The sequence below is a fragment of the Tursiops truncatus genome, chromosome 2 (genome assembly GCF_011762595.2).
Source record: "Tursiops truncatus isolate mTurTru1 chromosome 2, mTurTru1.mat.Y, whole genome shotgun sequence".
NCBI classification, from domain to species: domain Eukaryota; kingdom Metazoa; phylum Chordata; class Mammalia; order Artiodactyla; family Delphinidae; genus Tursiops; species Tursiops truncatus.
The window spans coordinates 110,563,318-110,580,933 of NC_047035.1; the positions used below are offsets into that span (position 1 = coordinate 110,563,318).

The following is a 17,616-nucleotide window of genomic DNA, read 5'->3' on the forward strand; positions in this document are numbered from 1 at the left end:
TACTCTTTGTACCATTTGGAAAGGGAGCAGCTCATCAGGGGTAACCGGAGCTGGGCCTTGTCCACGCCCCCCAGAGGTCTCTCCTTCCAGCCACACCCTCGGTCCCTGGCACCAGCGTAGTTCAGCTCAGCCAGGATTCACGGAATGCCTACCGTGTGCCAGGCCCTGGGCTTGATGCAGCTGCGGTGGAGATGGTGGCAGGGACCCACCTGCATTTGGATCCTGGCCCTCTCAATTCCTGGCTGTGCCTGAACATGTTTCCTGACTTCCCTAAGTCCATTTCCTCATGGTAAAACGGGGCTATGAGATGCTGTGAGCATTAAAGAGACCATTGCTAAGTATCTAGCACTCTTCCTGCTCACGTTAAATGCATAAAGAGGCTAACTGTATTAGCTCTCGATTACCATGTAACAAATTACCCCAAGACTTAGGGACTTAAACCCCAAACATTTATTAGCTCATAGTATCTGTGGGTGAGCGCGGCTCGAGGTCTCTCATGAGGGTGTGAACCATCAGCCAGGGCTGCAGTCACATCTGAAGACTCACCTGTGGAAGGATCTGCTTCCAGGTTCACTTACTTGGTTGCCAGCAAGACTTATTTCCTCACAGGTCATTGGACTAAGGGTCTCAGTCCCTCAAGGGTTGTCGGCCGGATACCTCCCTCAGGTCCTTGCGATATGGACCTCTCCACAGGGCTGCTCACAGCATGGCAGTGAGGAAGAGAGGGTGTCCAGGATGGAAGCCACAGTCTTTTTGTCAACTCCCCTTGCAAATGACATACTGTCATGTCTGCCATATTCTATTCATTTGAAGCAAGTTACTAGGCCCCGTCTACCCATGAAAGGAGAGGATAACATGGGGCCATCTTACAGGATTTCTTGTCACACCAACTTATAATTATCGCTGTTATTCATAAAAGTAAGACCATTCCTAACTTCTGGGACCTCACAGTCTTAAAGGTGAAACTGGCAGGTAAATTGATAATTGCTATAAAATATGTTTATGTGCCATTATAGAGGGATGTTCAGATTTCTAAGGCTGGATGAGACCATGTGATCCATGGGATTTGCTTCAAAATAATCGCGAGGAGGGTGGTACAGGGGAAGTAGGTAAGAGTAAAACCGAAGCAAGAGTGGTCACATGGGGACTTCCCTGGTGGTCCAGCGGTTAAGACTCGTGCTTCCAGTGCAGGGGGTGCAGGTTCGATCCCTGGTCAGGGAACTAAGATCCCGCATGCGACGTGGAACGGCCAAAAAGTTAAAAAAAAAAAAAAAAAGAAGAAGAAGAAGAAGAAGAGTGCTTGCATGTTATTTCCTGAAAATGGATGATGGGTACTTGTTTTTGTTTTCCATTAAAAAAAATTTTTTTTTCTTTTAAGTACCTTGAGAAGGTAGACATAGTTGAATTGCTGCGATAGCCCGGGGCCATAACAAGAACCTGAAGTTGGTTCTAGTACTGGGTGTGGAGAAGGCAGGGTGAATAGCAGTTACAATGAGTAACCTTTAGCTATGGACTTGTCTGTATCAGAATGGAGGACCTGGAGAAATATTTTAAAGGGTCTCTGAGCAGACAGCACAGATGCCACAATCTCTCTACACTACAGCCTGGATACTTTGCTTCTTGGGGAAAAAAAAATTGCTCAGAGTCTGTTACTCTGGTTTTACCCACAGTTTTAATCATCACAGAAGACTGGAAGCAACCAATGAGATAATGGGGCTGTGAACAGTAGACACATGGGTCTAAGTGTGAAGAGACAACAGGTAGCTTGACACAGGGGAGAAGACATCATTGTACAGCTCTGTAATTTTACTAAAACTCACTGAATTGACTTAAAATAAGTGAAATTTATGGTACATGAATTATACTTCAGTAAATCTGTTTTTTAAACAAAAGTAGATCCAAAAAATTATACAGAGAAACTTTGAGAACTTGGAAGGCACAGGAGTGCGTAGCATCACTTAGTGCAGGGCAAACACCACAGCATCCCTGTGAACAGATGTAACCAGGACTGGTTTGTTGGTTAAGGAAAAAAAAAAGTCAGTTAAAGGAAAGAATCACAAAAATGACATATATATATTCTTTAAACAATTTATTTTCATTTAAATGTAAAACATATACATTCATTCCACACGTTTTGATGTAGGACCAAGGCCTCTTCTTTGAGGACGTCCCAGTTGGGATCTGCTATGTCTTTGTCAAATAAATCACACTTTAACTCCAGTTTCCAGTTTCAGTTTCTTTTAAGTGGAGCTTAAAATCAATCTGAAAACAAAGCCCTTGTTTTTTCAAAGTTTTCCCCAGTTTTTTTTTTTTAATATTTATTTATTTATTTGGCTGCTCTGGGTCTTAGTTATGGCATGTGGGATCTTCGTTGCAGCATGCAAACTCTTAGTTGTGGTGTGTGGGATCTAGTTCCCTGACCAGGGATTGAACCCATGCCCCCTGCATTGGGAGCGTGGAGTCTTAGCCACTGGACCACCAGGGAAGTCCCCCGGGTTTTTTTTTAAGACAGGTTTATTGAGGTGTAATTGACCTACGGTAAAATTCATCCTTTGTAGTGTACAGTTCCATGAGTTTTGACATATGCCTACAGCTGGGTGACCACTACCATACAATCAAGATATAGAATATTCCCCATCTTTTATGTGTATGTCATCCACACCTAATTCAGTAACAACTTTCTTAGCACACCCTTCTTCAAGATTCTCAAATGCATTCAACTTAGTTTTTATGGAAACAGCAACTCTCTTTTTGTATTCCTATTTCATCAGTTTATGTCATATTTAATTAAACTGTGCAATCATTATACAAAAACAGATGCAACTCACAGTAGGCAGTTTGAGGACCAACGCGACTGCTTATTGGTAACTTTCAGCTCAAGTGTGTGGGGTCCTCCAGGAGCCTGTGGAGGCTGCGTTTTGCGGGCGTCAGTCAGTCTGTTTTATGGAAGAAATGGAGAGGCTGGTTAATCCAGGGAGCCATCTAAGCGAGGGTCTGTCAGATTCCCATGCTTTGCCCGTGGCCACTCCAGCGATGGCTGGTGCAGACTTTGGTGCGCCGTGCTAGTCCCCTGTCAGCAGGAAAAAAAGCTGGATTCCATTCTGTATCCTGAGCTTCGTTAAGAAGAGAAGGATGCAGAACATTTTAGAAAGCTTTCTATTCCGAGTGGGAGGTAAATGAAGTATTCGGTTTGAAGCCCTAAAAGGGTGAGCTTGGGATATTGGAAAACTGGCCTGTGTGGACTCATCCCTTCTTCAGTGACCCTGGATCAGTGCCCGAGGCGGGTCTGCATATGCCAGAGCTTTTCTTCTCTGCCTCACGGTGTACGGGCTGGGGGTGGACGTGGGTGGGAGCCATGCGCTGAACCTGGAGAAGGGAGAGCGGCAGTGACCTGAGTCACCTGGGACACCGGCATGGGGGAGGGGTGGGAGGCCTGGGCCAGGAGGACAGCGGCTGCAAGGGGCGTGGGGGTGGAGTTGGGGGTCTGGGTGCCCCCTGGAAATGTCACCTTCTCCCCTGCTCTCTTCGGCTCACCGGCCCCCTCTCTCGCCCACCCCAGCTCCTCCGGATGTTCTTCCGGCAGCAGGATGAGATTCGGAGGTTGAAGGAGGAGCTGGCCCAGAAGGACATCCGCATTCGGCAGCTACAGCTGGAGCTGAAAAACTTGCGCAACAGCCCCAAGAACTGTTAGCTCCCCGGCTGGGCTGCTTTCTAAGCCGATCTCTCCGTTGTTTCTACTCGTCCCTTCACTTCCCATTCTCCGGTGACCCCAGAGACAGAACCAGGACTGGAGCTGGGGGAGTGCCTGAGGACCCCACCTGCCACCTCAAGAACTGGAAGCTGACCTTTGACCTGTCGACCTCACGCTAACAAAAGCCCCCAGCCTCTCCCGGAGACCCAGGCCGGCAGCCCCTTCCCCTGCCACCCCAGGAGCCCCGGCTTCCCCTTGGCTGGCAAAGACCTTGGACTCCCCGAGGGGTGCCCTCAATGGACCAGGGAGCGGAGGGGGAAGCCAGGACCCCAGGAGACTTAGAGGTTGAACTTTTCCCCTGCAAAGGGGGCTGCCAGGACATCTCCGTGCTCCCTGCTGGGGCTCACAGTGGCCCTGATGGACGCACAGTAAGGGCTGGATTGCCGGCATCAGCTGTTCTCCCTCCCATCCCCCACCTCTCTCCCCGCACCCCCCCCCCCCCGCCCCCGCAGCCCTGGAAGCCCACTCACCTGACAAGGGTTGCGAGCAGCCCAACTCCTTCCTGTCTCTTGTCCCCTCTCTCTTATCTTCAGGGAATTAAGAGGATCGCTCGCCAAGGCCATAATGCCCCCTTGCTTTCCCCTGAGGCTCTTCAAAGCTCTGGCAACACCCTTCTCCCATTGACTTTGTGAAGCAGGCAGGGTAGGGAATCGTGTCTCCATTTTACAAGTGACAGAACTGAGGGTTGCAATGGGGTAGTGGCTTGACTAAGTCACCCAGCAGATGAACAGTGGACCCAGGACCAGGACCAGTGGTGTGCAGACCTCAGGCCCGGACCCTTCCCACTGCATCAAGATGCCAATCCCACGGGGGCATCACCAGGGCCCAAGTCTCCGTGGAGGAGAAGACTGGGAGCCTCCCAACACCAGTAGTGCCAATGTGTCTCACTGCCCAGTTGAGGCCCCTCACACTCAGTGTCCCTACGTCCTCCCGGCCCCCACCTTCTGCTCCCACCCCCCAGGGGACTCCCTCTGAGATGAGGCCTCTTCCTCCTGGAGGCTGAGGCTGAGAAGGGTGGAGCTGGCCCTGGGGAGGCCGAGCAGGGGCCGGATGGCTCCAGGGGCCGCTCTGTGTGCATGTCTCGGCCCTGCTCTCTCAGTCACGGTCAGCCTTAACAGTTGTAGGATGACCACAGCCCCTCACGTGGGTGTAGCACTTTAAAGTTTACACAGCCCTTCGACACTTAGGATCCCATTTGAGCCTCATCTCAGCTCCCAGAGGAAGGGAGCATTCTCCCCATTTTGCAGATAAAGAAACTGAAAAGCGGCCCAGGGTCACAGGACCCTGGGAGAGGCCACATTTCACTTGGTCTTCTACAATTTTCTTTTTTTCCTCTTTCTCTCCCTTCATTTGTCACTACCTATGGAGTCCATGAACACTGTTCTTAGAAAAGTCACAGTTTAGGGGTGAGGTCTGGCCTGGGCACCAGGAAGTGGGTGTCCACTCTTCTCTCTCATGAGCTAGGACCTACTAGATGCATTGTGCTCCACACTGCTTGTCCCACGGCCGCCCTGCACAGCATCCATCCACACAGGCGGGGCTCCCTAAGCGCCCCCAGTGACCTGGGCAGGGAAAGCCCCCCTGACCCCTCGGGCTTTTCCCCCCAAGAGCATTCCACCCTCTCGGCCAGCTAAAGCAGGGTCTCCTCACCCCCCAGACCCCGCAGCTAGACGGTGTAAGCTTACATCTCCTCTTCCCCACACTTCTGAAGCTTTTTTTTCTTCCCCCCTGACCTTTGTGGTCTTCTGTGATTATTTATGCTGCCTCCTGAGGATAGAATTGAAATAAAATGTTTTCAACTTGTCGGACCCGGGCACGGCCAGCTCATTTAACCTGGGAGGTTCCTGCTCTTGGTCACCATGGTATCTTGACGGTCAGCTCCCCGGCCACAGCTCCTCTGCTTTAGTGGAACAACAAATCACATCCGTGTCTACAGATGCCATTTCACACTTTCATCCATCTACAGCAAGGCTTCTGAACGTCAGCCCTGTGGACGTACGGCGCCAGATAATTCTTTGCTGTGAGGGCTGTCCTGCGCCCTGTAAGCCGTTCGGCAGCATCCCTGGCCTCCACCAGTCAGATGCCACAGCGCCCCGAACCCAGTTGTGATAAACAAAAATGTCTCCAGGTATCACCCAGTGGCCCCTGGGGTGTCAGAATCGCCCCCAGTTGAGAACCACTGTTCCACAGTTATTCAGTAGGCATCTGCTGTGGGTCCAGCCCTGTGTTGGGGTCTGAAGGACACCAGTGTTTCACATTGGAATGGTGCTTCGCAGTTTACAAAGCACTCTTCCACGTATTTGACTCCTTTGATTTTCACGGCTCTAGGTGCTATGTTCTAACTGTTCCCGTTTTCCAGAAGAGCCATCAGGTCCAGAGTGTGACATGCTGAAGGTCATTTAGCGGGTGTAACGGAGAAGACACACAGGGACGAGGATCTTCTGAGCCCAGAGCCAGAGGAGGCATGTGTTCCCGGTCCTCAGCCAGGCTCAGCGCTGGGCAGGGTGTCTTCTGGGCAGAGGGCTGGGGCCCATCGTGAGACCAGGGGCTGCCAGGCTGCTGGGACACCCTCGCTCTCTGACCCAGCCAGACTTGTCATGGAGCAGAGTCGTCAGGCTGCAAAGTGGACAGGGATGTGGCAGTGTGGACAGCACAGGAAACTCAGAAGAGCCACAGGAAAGCAATGAAAGCCTTAGAAAAAAGGGCAGGAGAGGAAATGATAAAAGGCAGTGGAAGAGCAGTGGACAGGACACCGGGACAGGGAGGGCGTGGTCCAGGCCCAGCTCTGCCTCTGACGGGCTGTGTGACGGGAAGAAGTTCACTTCTCCTCTCTGGGCTTCACTTTCTCCATCTATAAAATGAGGGTATAGGGACTACCCTGGCAGTCCAATGGTTAAGACTCCATGCTTCCAACGCAGAGGGCACGGGTTCGATCCCTGGTCGGGGAACTAAGATCCCACGTGCCACGCAATACAGCCAAAAAAAAAGGGGGGGATAGGAAAATTGGAGGGTCCATTCCTGGTCTAACACTTGAGTTTCCACTACACCAGCATTTGGAAGAATGGGACAGATCCCCAAGACCACCCATTGTCTAGCACGAGTGATACAAACAAGAAGTATATCAGGCGAAGGGAAGCAGCAGGGTGGCTTCCTCCAGGACTTGGGTGCAGAAAAGTACTTTTGCTAAACATGAATTTGAAAAAGACACTCCTGGAGTTTCTGCTGTAGATCAATTCACAGTCCTGGGCTTGAAAGAAATGCTAAGGTCATTGAGAGTTTGGCCTTCGTGAGCTCCTTCTCCGGGGATGCCAAGGAAGGGGGGTGGAGCTGGGTCCTTGACTGAGGCGTCCTCCCACCTGGGCCCAGGGGAGCAGGTGACCTGTCTCATGTGTGCCTCTGTCCCACGGGACCCCCAGTTCTGAGCCCAACTGGGCAGCTCTTTACTCATCACTTACTATGGCAGATTGTCCAAGGTCAGAGTCGAACGTGGCTTCTCTCCAGGCAGCCCACTTCCCAGCTGCATTTGTTGATGAACCCATCAATTGCTTGTTGGTTGTCCACGTGTCCTTTAGTTCTTCACATACCAGGATGTACTCCATGCCTCGTCTGTTACACTGATCCTGCTGACAGTTACGGCCTTGCCCACCATGTTGCTTTGATGATTATAACCATATAGGAGAACAAGACCCTCTAGCTCTTTGTACCCCTTCCCACTGCCATGTTCCCCACCAGGTGCTTGCTCCCTTCTTTTCTCCAAGTGAGAACATCTTAGGCTAAACTCCAGACCCTTCTCTTGTATGGAGAGGTTCCTCTGGCGCATGCCTAGAATTCTTGTCTCACAGCCCTCCACATACCAACACCTACCTGGGTTTTCAACTCAGCCTAACACACCCTGAGTAGCTGGATCTACTCAGTACTGGGCGCTGGAAACCCAGAGATGGGAAAGAACCAGGCCTGGGGCTTCCCTGGTGGCGCAGTGGCTGAGAGTCCGCCTGCCGATGTAGGGGACACGGGTTCGTGCCCCGGTCCGGGAAGATCCCACATGCTGCGGAGCAGCTGGGCCCGTGAGCCATGGCCGCTGAGCATGCGCGTCCGGAGGCTGTGCTCCGCAAGGCGGGAGAGGCCATGACAGTGAGAGGCCCGCGTACCGCAAAAAAAAAAAAGAACCAGGCCTGCCCTTGAGGGGCTCCAAGCAGTGGTCCATGTATGGATATGGTGTCACCCAGCAGGACGTGGAGCCCCTGGAGGCTGGGGTGAGTTCCACCCTCTGCCAGGTTCCGTGTGGAACAGGCAGTTGTTAGGGATTTGCTGACTCCCAGATTCCCTTCAGCCAGCCTCCCAAGAGCCCAAGATGGGCTTGGGCATTTTTAAACCCTCTCCTGGCGCTGGGCAGACATCCCAGACTGCCAGTGGACCGTGCAGAACGTGGCTGCTTCTTCACTGTGGAAAATGCCTTCATATTGCAGACACCTCCACCACAAGGGCCCTGTCCCTTAGCCTTCCTGCTTGGAAGGGCTGCGGTGACAGGGCTGTCTGGGGCAGAAGCAGACACTCACCTTCACCACAGGAAGCGTTACCAGATCCCTGTCCTCCACCCCTGCCCCTCCAGTCCACCAGCCCAGGGAGGGGGGATGCAGGCCCTTGGAGCAGGGAAGGGAAGAGGGCGATGTTGACAGAAGCCCCTTACTCTCTGTGCGTGTGTGTTTCTATTTGGGAACAACCTGCACACTATCTTCCCTTAGAATTTTAATTCAGTAACAGACACGAGTGGATCAGCCTTACTGTGAGAGAGAAGGTGAGCATCTACAGGGTCGGGTCTGCAGAGTTCTACGAAACTCCTGTCCCAGAGCCCCTCCCTTATAGCTGGCTGTCCCATTGCCTGGAATCCCCCCCATGGGCACCGTCCTTTTGGGTTAAGCATTGCCCTTATTGCCAGAGCCCTACCTATACATGTCCCCCTGGGATTGGGATGCCGACGTGAACGGGGTTGAAGGACCGAGGAAAGGAAACAAGGGGGCAATGAAAAAGGGTGGGCTCAGCTGGGAGGAGGGAGATGGCGACACTGAAGACAAAGGTCTTGGATTTCAAGGTCACAGTGATTAAGGCAAGATTCAAAGACCAGGAAGTTTGCTTGGAGCTTGAATCCAGCCAGCAGGTGGCAGGTTATGGCCTTCTTATCAAGCCCATTTTTTTGGAGCTGGGTCCCCTTCTGTCACCTCCCACTTCACCCCAGAATGAATAACCCAACCATAGGCACGAGGGCCTCGTGGCATGCAGGCACACAGAAGAGCCAGCATCTGAAACGCCCCAAGTATCAAAAGAAGGGAGGCTCAGAAGGGGGCAGCAGGACCCTCGCTGCCCCAGGTCAGCTCTCTCCAAGGAACGGCCAGAGGAGGGCGCTCACCTCACCTTCCTCTGAGGCTGCCTGTTCTGTCCTGAATAGCTGGAAAGAGGCTGGATCGGGGTTCCTGTCCCAGCCCAGCCCCTGACCTGCTCTGTGACCTTGAGCGGCTCCCCCCTCCCTGCCCTGCCCAAGGGACAATGGCGGGGAGGGGCCTGGTGAGTCTGCAATTCGAAGAGGCTGGGAGCTGAGGAGGTGGCAGAAGGAAGCGCCGGGGAACATGAAGGGAGGGAAGAAAAGGCAGGGAAGGAGGAGAAGGGGTCTGAGCCAGACCTCTGCAGCCCGGTGGTCACAGCCGAGCCCGGGCCTGGTGCTCACCAGCTCTAGAGCCTCGCAGTCTCCAGGAAGTCGCCGATGAGAGAAATGGGAGCTGCGTCCCGGGCAGGGATACAGCCCGGGGCAGAGGAAGAAGGGTCTCGGCTAGACCACGGAAGCCCTGAATCCTTGCCCCGGGAGGCTGGACGCCACTCAGCTGAAGCAGCAATGAACCCCTCCCGCTGGCTGAAGCAAAGGGAAGGGATCAGGGGAGGCTGTGAAACAGGGAGCCAGGCGAGGGTGGTGGTTTAGTGGTGGGTGGGGGGGAGGGGATGGGGAAGGGGTGCCTGGGGCTTCAGGATGTTCATCTTAGGGGAGGGGGGAGGGGGAGGGGAGGAGGGGGATGGGGAGAAGAGGGAGAGGAAAGGGGTCGTGCGAGGAGACCTCCCAGGAACGGATCCAGAGCTGGGATGGGAGATGAGTCACCCCCTGCCAACAGACCTAGGCACCTTGCTTTATACCTCTCTTAAACCGGCACCATCCCCAGCGGGGGACCTAGGACAGAGCTGGCTGCACCCTGCTTAACAAGTGACCTTCAGACTAGCTCACAGAGGAATGGCCGTTCTTAACTCCGTTGGGTTCTTTTTGTCACTAAAAGAACTGTTCACCTCTTGGGGCTGCTTGGCACTGTCCTGTGAAAGTCCCCCACCCACCCTAGGGTCTCCCACCCTAACCTGTCCCCCACCTGCCTCAGGATGCCTGACATTCACACATTTGTCCATCCTTTGGTGAAGTCATTTGTAATGATAATGAAAGTAGCTTATTTGTCTCTCTTTGCCTACTGGGAGGCAAATAGACAGTTTTCATTCAAAAAACTATTTTATGAAATATTTATCAAGCGCCTTTTCTACATCAAGTATTATCCTAGGTGCTGGGACAAAAGAGATGAACAAGATATAGCTCTTGTTCTCAAAGAGATTCCACTCTAATTCATAATTAAAATTCACATGCAATGCAGAGAGGAATGTCTGGGAGGAACTAGAGGGCTAACAGTGATTTTTTCAGGGTGATGGGATAACAGGTTAACTCGATCCTTTTTGAATATCTGCATTTTTCTACAATAAACAAATTTTTTCAATAAGAGAGGAAGGTTTGGGTTTTTTTTTTTTTAAGAGTTTAAACACATGTAATAGCATAGGATTGGCTACTAACTGTTTCCCTTGGGATGAAACCTCAAGCTTATTCTGCTCAGTTCACCAGGAATGGGAACTGGGGCTTTTCCTCCCATGTCTCCACGGTCCCTCTGGACCAGAAAAGATTGCCCACGTGGGTAGTTGGATGGGGTGAGCAACGCACGTCTGGCCACGTGTCACTTCTGTTGGACGCTTGACGGGAGGGAGCCTGATAGGAGACCTCTCCCCACCCCACCCCCCAGCTCCCTGCCACCAGGGCTCACGTGGATTCCTGCACAAGCAAAGGTGACGACAGATTTTCACTGGGCTACTCTGGATCCTCTTGATGGTGACTTGGGCTTCCCTGATCCCTCTAGGTCTGGTGCCACCCACTGACCTCCTCCTACCCTACCCCAGGTGTCCCCAGTCCCTAATCTTGCCTAAGGAGGAGCAGGGCGCACTGGGTCTTCACCCATCCTCTTCCCAATCTACTGTTTGTGGCATAAAATCCGTGACCTGCTTCCTCTGGCATTGAGCCCTTTCTCCTCTTCAAATCAAAACCCTAGGCTGTCAAAAGTCTTTATTGTCTCAGCCATGAATTTTTGAAAATATGTTTGGAAACTCAGAAGCTGAGTATTGATTGTTTTTTATATATTCCTGCTATCAGAATCCTAGTTTTCCCTCGGGCAGTGAATATCTCTGGCTGGGATGGGGAGAAGGTACGTCAGGCACTACAAGATCAACAACTGTTGTTTACCAAATCGATCCGTTCACCCACCTCCCACCCCACCAACATGCATGTATGCGTGCATGCACACACACACACACGTACCCACACACACACGCACACACACACACACACACACACACCTGGATCATTAAAATGGCCAGAGATTAAGATAATCTAGAACTGGAGAAAATTAATTAATGACATGGAACTGGAGAACATAGTTTTTTTGCTAATTTTCAGTTAACATTTGCTGGACAATGACATTACATTAGGTGCCAGTGATATAAAACCGATGGAGATACACAAATTGCTGGCCTTGGGTTTATTGAGAGATGTAGATATGTGAATGAGTAATTACAGTTCAGTGTAGTAAATGAAACAAGAGGCAAGGGGGCAGGGCACAACCTTTGAAAGAATGACATAGCCCAAGGACATGACATAAAGTGATTAGAAACAAATGGGTCCAAGATGGCGGACAAGTCAACTTTTTCCACTAGACCTTGAGCCTCAGTATATGCTCACAGCAGCAAGCTAAATGACACACCCACAGGCGCCATGACAGTTCCAAGGCTGACCATAAGGATCAAAAAGTGGGCGGTGGGACTTCCCTGGTGGTGCAGTGGTTGAGAAGTCCACCTGCCGATGCAGGGGACACGGGTTCGTGCCCCGGTCCGGGAGGATCCCACATGCCGTGGAGAGGCTGGGCCCGTGAGCCATGGCCGCTGAGCCTGCGCGTCCGGAGCCTGCGCTCCGCAACGGGAGAGGCCACAACAGTGAGAGGCCCGCGTACGCAAAAAAAAAAAAAAAAAAAAAAAAAAAAAAAAAAAAAAAAGTGGGCGGTGGCCCAATTCCTGGAAATCCCCACCCCTTCCTGAAATAACTGGAATACTCCTCCCACTCATTAGCCTATGAAATTACCCACTCCTATAAAAACTGACAACCCCATACCCTGGTGCCTTTCTCACCCTCCGAGATGGTCCACACTCTGTCTGTGGAGTGTGTTTCTCTCTAAATAAATCCACTTCTTACCTACCACTTTGTCTCTCACTGAATTCTTTCTGCGATGAGACGTCAAGAACCTGACCTTCATTAAGTCCTGAAACCAGGTGTGTGATCTCAGTTGGAAGACTGTGGGTTTTGGCCGGTTTCAAGTCCCAGCTGCATGCGTTTGAGTCCCAATCAGGGTTTTGGCTGGGTTTGAGTCCCGGCCGTGTGGGTTCAAGTCCCAAACTGAGGTGCACGGTTTCAGCTGGTGACCACAAAGGGACAGTGGTAAGGTAAGAAAATGTTGAGAGTCAGGTCTTGGTCCTAAAGAGGCCAGTAGGATGCCACGAGCCAGGCATACAGGGGAAGATGTTCTGCCGACGTCTGCTCATTTTTTTTTTTTTTTTTTTTGCGGTACGCGGGCCTGTCACTGTTGTGGCCTCTCCCGTTGCAGAGCACAGGTTCCGGACGCGCAGGCTCAGCGGCCATGGCTCACGGGCCCAGCCGCTCTGCGGCATGTGGGATCTTCCCGGACAGGGGCACGAACCCGTGTCCCCTGCATCGGCAGGCGGACTCTCAAACACTGCACCACCAGAGAAGCCCTCTGCTCATTTTTGACCAATGGGTCAACCCCGTATACTTATGCACATCCAACAGCAGGTCCAAGACAGAATTGTTCATCTCTATACTCTTCTCCTTGCCTCTGAGGTTTTTCTTCTATATTCTTGCATTCTTGTTCATTCCTGCTCTATTTCTTTCTTTCTTCTGTTAAACCCAGAAGACCTGTGTGACCACCAAGGTGTACTTTTTATTGCTTTCACTCCCCTCCCTCTGACCCTTACAAGTGCTGACCCTTTATTCCCAACTTATAGGTAGAACAACTCCCACTCATCGTCAACACAACTGGGGACGTCTTCTGTGCCATTTCTTTGCGACTTTTTGGACACTAACACCTGGTTGGGAGACTACCTTGGAAGGGATATCATCTAAAATTGTAAGTACAAATCTTGACTAAATTGCACGGTGGATTTTGACCTAAGAGTGGAGTTTTGGATAGCTCAGGAGTTAAAGACATCACCTCAGGCTTGTCTGAAATGGGTCAGGCTGCAACAATCCCAACCAACACCCCTCTGGGCCCTATACTCCAGGATTAGGAAAGATACGGACAACAGGAATTAAAAGGAAAAAACTTAGTAGGTTAGGTAATCAGGTTGGGCCACAATATGAGTTAGGACATTTAAAATGGAGTGAAGTACCTTATGTTCCAATTTTCATGGCCTTGTATCTAGGCAATGAAACCCAAAAGGAACTTAAGGTGTATGTAGCTCGAGAGGGATAACGCTAGGAAGGACACAGAGGACATTTTAACTGACTCACCCTACAGGTCCATGGATCCCTACTCCCCCGAGGTACAGACCCTTTTGCCTGTGCATTCCATAGCCTAGTCTGCCCCAGACATCAGGCACAAAATTCAGAAAGCAATTGCTGGTCCTCAGACTCCAATGAATGATTTGTTCCAATTGGCCTATTTGGTTTTCAGTAATAGAGATATGGCCCAAAAGGCTGAATGCACCCAAGAGAAATATGCAAAAGGCCCAAATGATTGCAGTGGCTTTGTCCACTCAGAGACCACTAAAGGGGAAGCTGGCTTTTCTGGGCCAATCTGGCCCTGGCAGACCACAAGGCCCACGGGTACCCATACAAGGCCAGTGTGTGCCGTGTGGACAAAAGGGGCACTGGAGGGAAGATTATGATTGATGTGCCCTTTACAAACAGCCAGGGCATTGGAAGAGGGAATGCCCCAGATGCCAGAGAGCGACAGGGACCCCTCAGCCCTTGATGGTTTTGAAATCAGAAAACTAAAGGAACCCAAGGCCGAAAGCGGCTCCGCCTAGAGATACATCTGCATAACTAACTCTTGGGTGGTCGTTGATGTCGCGGCCATTTCATAGGATTTCTTATAGACACTGGTGCAACCAGGACTGGAAACCTTAGCAGCCATAAGGAATACGTAATGGGGTCTTCAGGGAAGAGACAGGGGCACACTTTCCTGGAACTCCTTTTGTGCGAGATCGACGGCCAGCTGTTTTTACATTCCTTCCTGTTTGTGCCTGACTGTCCCATCCCTTTAATGGGAAGAGATTTATTAACTGAATGAGGGGTCACTCTGTTTCTCGAGGGGCAAGGGAACCACCCTCATCACCAAATGGTTCTAACAAAAAGCAAAACGGAACAGATAAAATCTGAAGCTAAAATAAAAGCCTTAGTAAACCCTGGAATACGGAATATCGAGGTTCCGGGCTTGGCCAACTATATCCAGCCAGTGATTATTAAGTAAAAAGCGTTATATAGTATCTAAATATAAGGTACAAATTTCTTAAACCTAGGGAAGATCCTCAGAAATGTTTGCAAGTAGATTACCAAAACAGCAGGCCGCCGGTCTGCCTAAATGGACCATAGCTGATATTCAGAGCCCGATAGGAATTTTGGAAGAGGCCTTCTCCCCTAAGCTAAATGAGGAAAAGTAAAACTTTCCAACATAGGTGAATGGGTCTGTCAGTCCTTCAATATCATTGAGGTAACCACCCAATTCTTTGAAAAAGAAAACAAAACTGTCTTTGTTTCACAAATGTTGTCTTTAGGGGATCAGAGGTGTGGCTCCAAAAATAATACAAAGCCCACCAATCCTTTTACCACTCCCAAAACCTTCCCTATTTATCTTAAGAGGCTAGTAAGGAAAACCAAGTCATCCTAGGAGGAACTTGCCTGTACCTTTGAGATACAAATGTCCTATCTGGTCTTCTCAGGAACCCTTATCTCTGCTATCTTTTAAAATAAATGAATGTTTAAAAAGTAATTTAGAGGGCTTCCCTGGTGGCGCAGTGGTTGAGAGTCCGCCTGGCGAGGTAGGGGACACGGGTTCGTGCCCCGGTCCGGGAAGATCCCACATGCCGCGGGGTGGCTGGGCCCGTGAGCCATGGCCGCTGAGCCTGCGCGTCCGGAGCCTGTGCTCCGCAACGGGAGAGGCCGCAACAGTGAGAGAGGCCCGCGTACCGCAAAAAAAAAAAAGAAAAAGAAAAAGTAATTTAGAACTTTACTTGTCAAGGATAAATAGAAATCTTAAGTGTCTTTTCTGTAAATGCTAGTAAAAAGGGTTTAGCCATCTAGGTAGGTGACCTTGATTTGTTCCATCTGCTAGGAGCCCAATTTGAATCCAACCCCTTGTAACTGATGGCTTTTATATTGTACCTGACTCAGGGCTGAAATTTTTTTTTTTTGGAGGTACGCGGGCCTCTCACTGTTGTGGCCTCTCCTGTTGGCGGAGCACAGGCTCCGGACGCGCAGGCTCAGCGGCCATGGCTCACGGGCCCAGCCGCTCCGCGGCATGTGGGATCTTCCCGGACCGGGGCACGAACCCGTGTCCCCTGCATTGGCAGGCGGACTCTCAACCACTGCGCCACCAGGGAAGCCCAGGGCTGAAATTTTGAAATGGGAACTGTGAGGCCTCTGTGTTTGTGTGTTCATATGTATCTATACGTGTGTTGTAGGTGTGTGATATTGCCAAAAATGGATTCGTAAAAGAACTCTACTTAATAGTATTAAAAAAAATTAAGTGCTTATATAAATACTCAGAAATAGAAAATAAGTGCTTATATAAAAAAATTAATTAAAAAAAATTAAGTGCTTATATAAAAAAATTAAGTGCTTATATAAATTAAAAATTAAGTGCTTATATAAATACTCAGAAAAAAATTAAGTGCTTATATAAATTAAAAATTAAGTGCTTATATAAATACTCAGAAAAAAATTAAGTGCTTATATAAAAAATTAAGTGCTTATATAAATACTCAGAAAAAAATTAAGTGCTTATATAAAAAATTAAGTGCTTATATAAATACTCAGAAATAGAAAATAATCTGGCCAGAATGAATTTCAGGTTCATGTCATCTGGAAAATATTCAGTACTAAACTGCTGTCTGGTACTGAAGGTGACTTAAGCTTGTTGGTTTTATTAACATAGACATGTAAGAGTCATCGATGTTAAGCATAATACTTCTAATAAATCTAAGTTCATTAGAGGTCAAATAAGACCTTATTCTATGTTACAAATTTGTCAACAAGAAAGGTAACTCAATGTGAAAAAACTTTTTAAAAAATTTATTTATTTATTTTGGGGTGCATTGGGTCTTCGTTGCTGCGCGGGCTCTCTCTAGTTGCGGTGAGCGGAGGCTACTGTTCATTGCGGTGCACGGGCTTCTCATTACGGTGGCTTCTCTTGTTGCCGAGCACGGGCTCTAGGTGTGTGGGCTTCAGTAGTTGTGGCGCACGGGCTCTAGTGCACAGGCTCAGTAGTTGTGGCGCACGGGCTTAGCTGCTCCGCGGCCTGTGGGAGCTGCTCCGCGGCTCGAACCCGGGGAAGCCCGAAAACAACTTCTAAGAGTAAGATATGTATTTTTAGTAAAAGAAGGTGTGAAGAATGAAAACTACTGAAAAGAGTTATACATGATCAGGATTTTCTAAGATTGGATTAAATTTAGTTGGGTAAATGGATTTTGTTGGGAGTGGGCTGGGACAAGACTGGATTTGGTTTCTCCCTCCAAAGTTTTCTTGAAATGCTGCTTTTAATAACAGATAATATGAGTTTTTTGCCTTTAAGTGATCTGTATTTGTTTTTGAGATCTTTTGTAACTTTAGTTAAGTATTGTCTCACAGTGACCTATGATCTTATTTGACCAAGTGTTTTAAAACTTTTGACAAACTTCCCAAATGTCAAATTTTAATTAAGCTTGTTTTGATTTCCAGCTAACTTTGGGGTACGTTAGAGGACCCCTAGGTATCTTAGAAGAGAAATATTTAACTAGGGTTATTTGGTATGTTAAATGTAATCATTCGTATTTCTGCTTATTGTAACCAAGTTTCTTTATCGATTACATTGTAATCAGATGTTTAACTATGCCTTTTAAGTCTTTTGTCATTTATAGATATTTTTGTACTCTGATGCTGTTACAAAAAGTGCTTCATCATCAGGGAGATTCATAGAAAGTCTATGGAAGCAGTTACAACAGTTCCACACCAAGATGATGGCTATGCGAGGATTCCAAGCCCATACTGACTTAAAACAAGGAACTGTCCTGCCCCAGGGGCCCCCTAGATCTGGCATCCAGGGATGTTTACTCCCTGACAGGCAGGGTCGATGCCCCTACTCAGCCTTGAAGTAGTTACACAAGACGGACCATCACCCTTCTGCTTCCCATAAGAATATGGGAGTAAAATCTGAGGGGGGAATGAAATAGGCGGCAAGAGGGCAGGGCACAACCTTTGA

At 49.5% G+C, this 17,616-nt stretch overlaps 1 protein-coding gene and 1 long non-coding RNA gene across 2 annotated transcripts in view; both read left to right on the plus strand.

The window, feature by feature from the left end:
* CORO2B (coronin 2B) overlaps nucleotides 1-5,556 on the plus strand; it is a 139,931-nt gene extending 134,375 nt beyond the window's left edge. Inside the window, exon 12 of the mRNA XM_033851896.2 lies at nucleotides 3,560-5,556. Within this exon, the coding sequence (XP_033707787.1) occupies nucleotides 3,560-3,691 (132 nt within the window). The 3' untranslated portion in view covers nucleotides 3,692-5,556. The remainder of the gene's footprint in view (nucleotides 1-3,559) is intronic.
* A 6,718-nt stretch (nucleotides 5,557-12,274) lies between these two features.
* LOC109552364 (uncharacterized) overlaps nucleotides 12,275-17,616 on the plus strand; it is a 60,274-nt gene continuing 54,932 nt past the window's right edge. Inside the window, exons 1-2 of the long non-coding RNA XR_004525222.2 lie at nucleotides 12,275-12,415; nucleotides 13,166-13,287. This is a non-coding gene — a long non-coding RNA (uncharacterized lncRNA). The remainder of the gene's footprint in view (nucleotides 12,416-13,165; nucleotides 13,288-17,616) is intronic.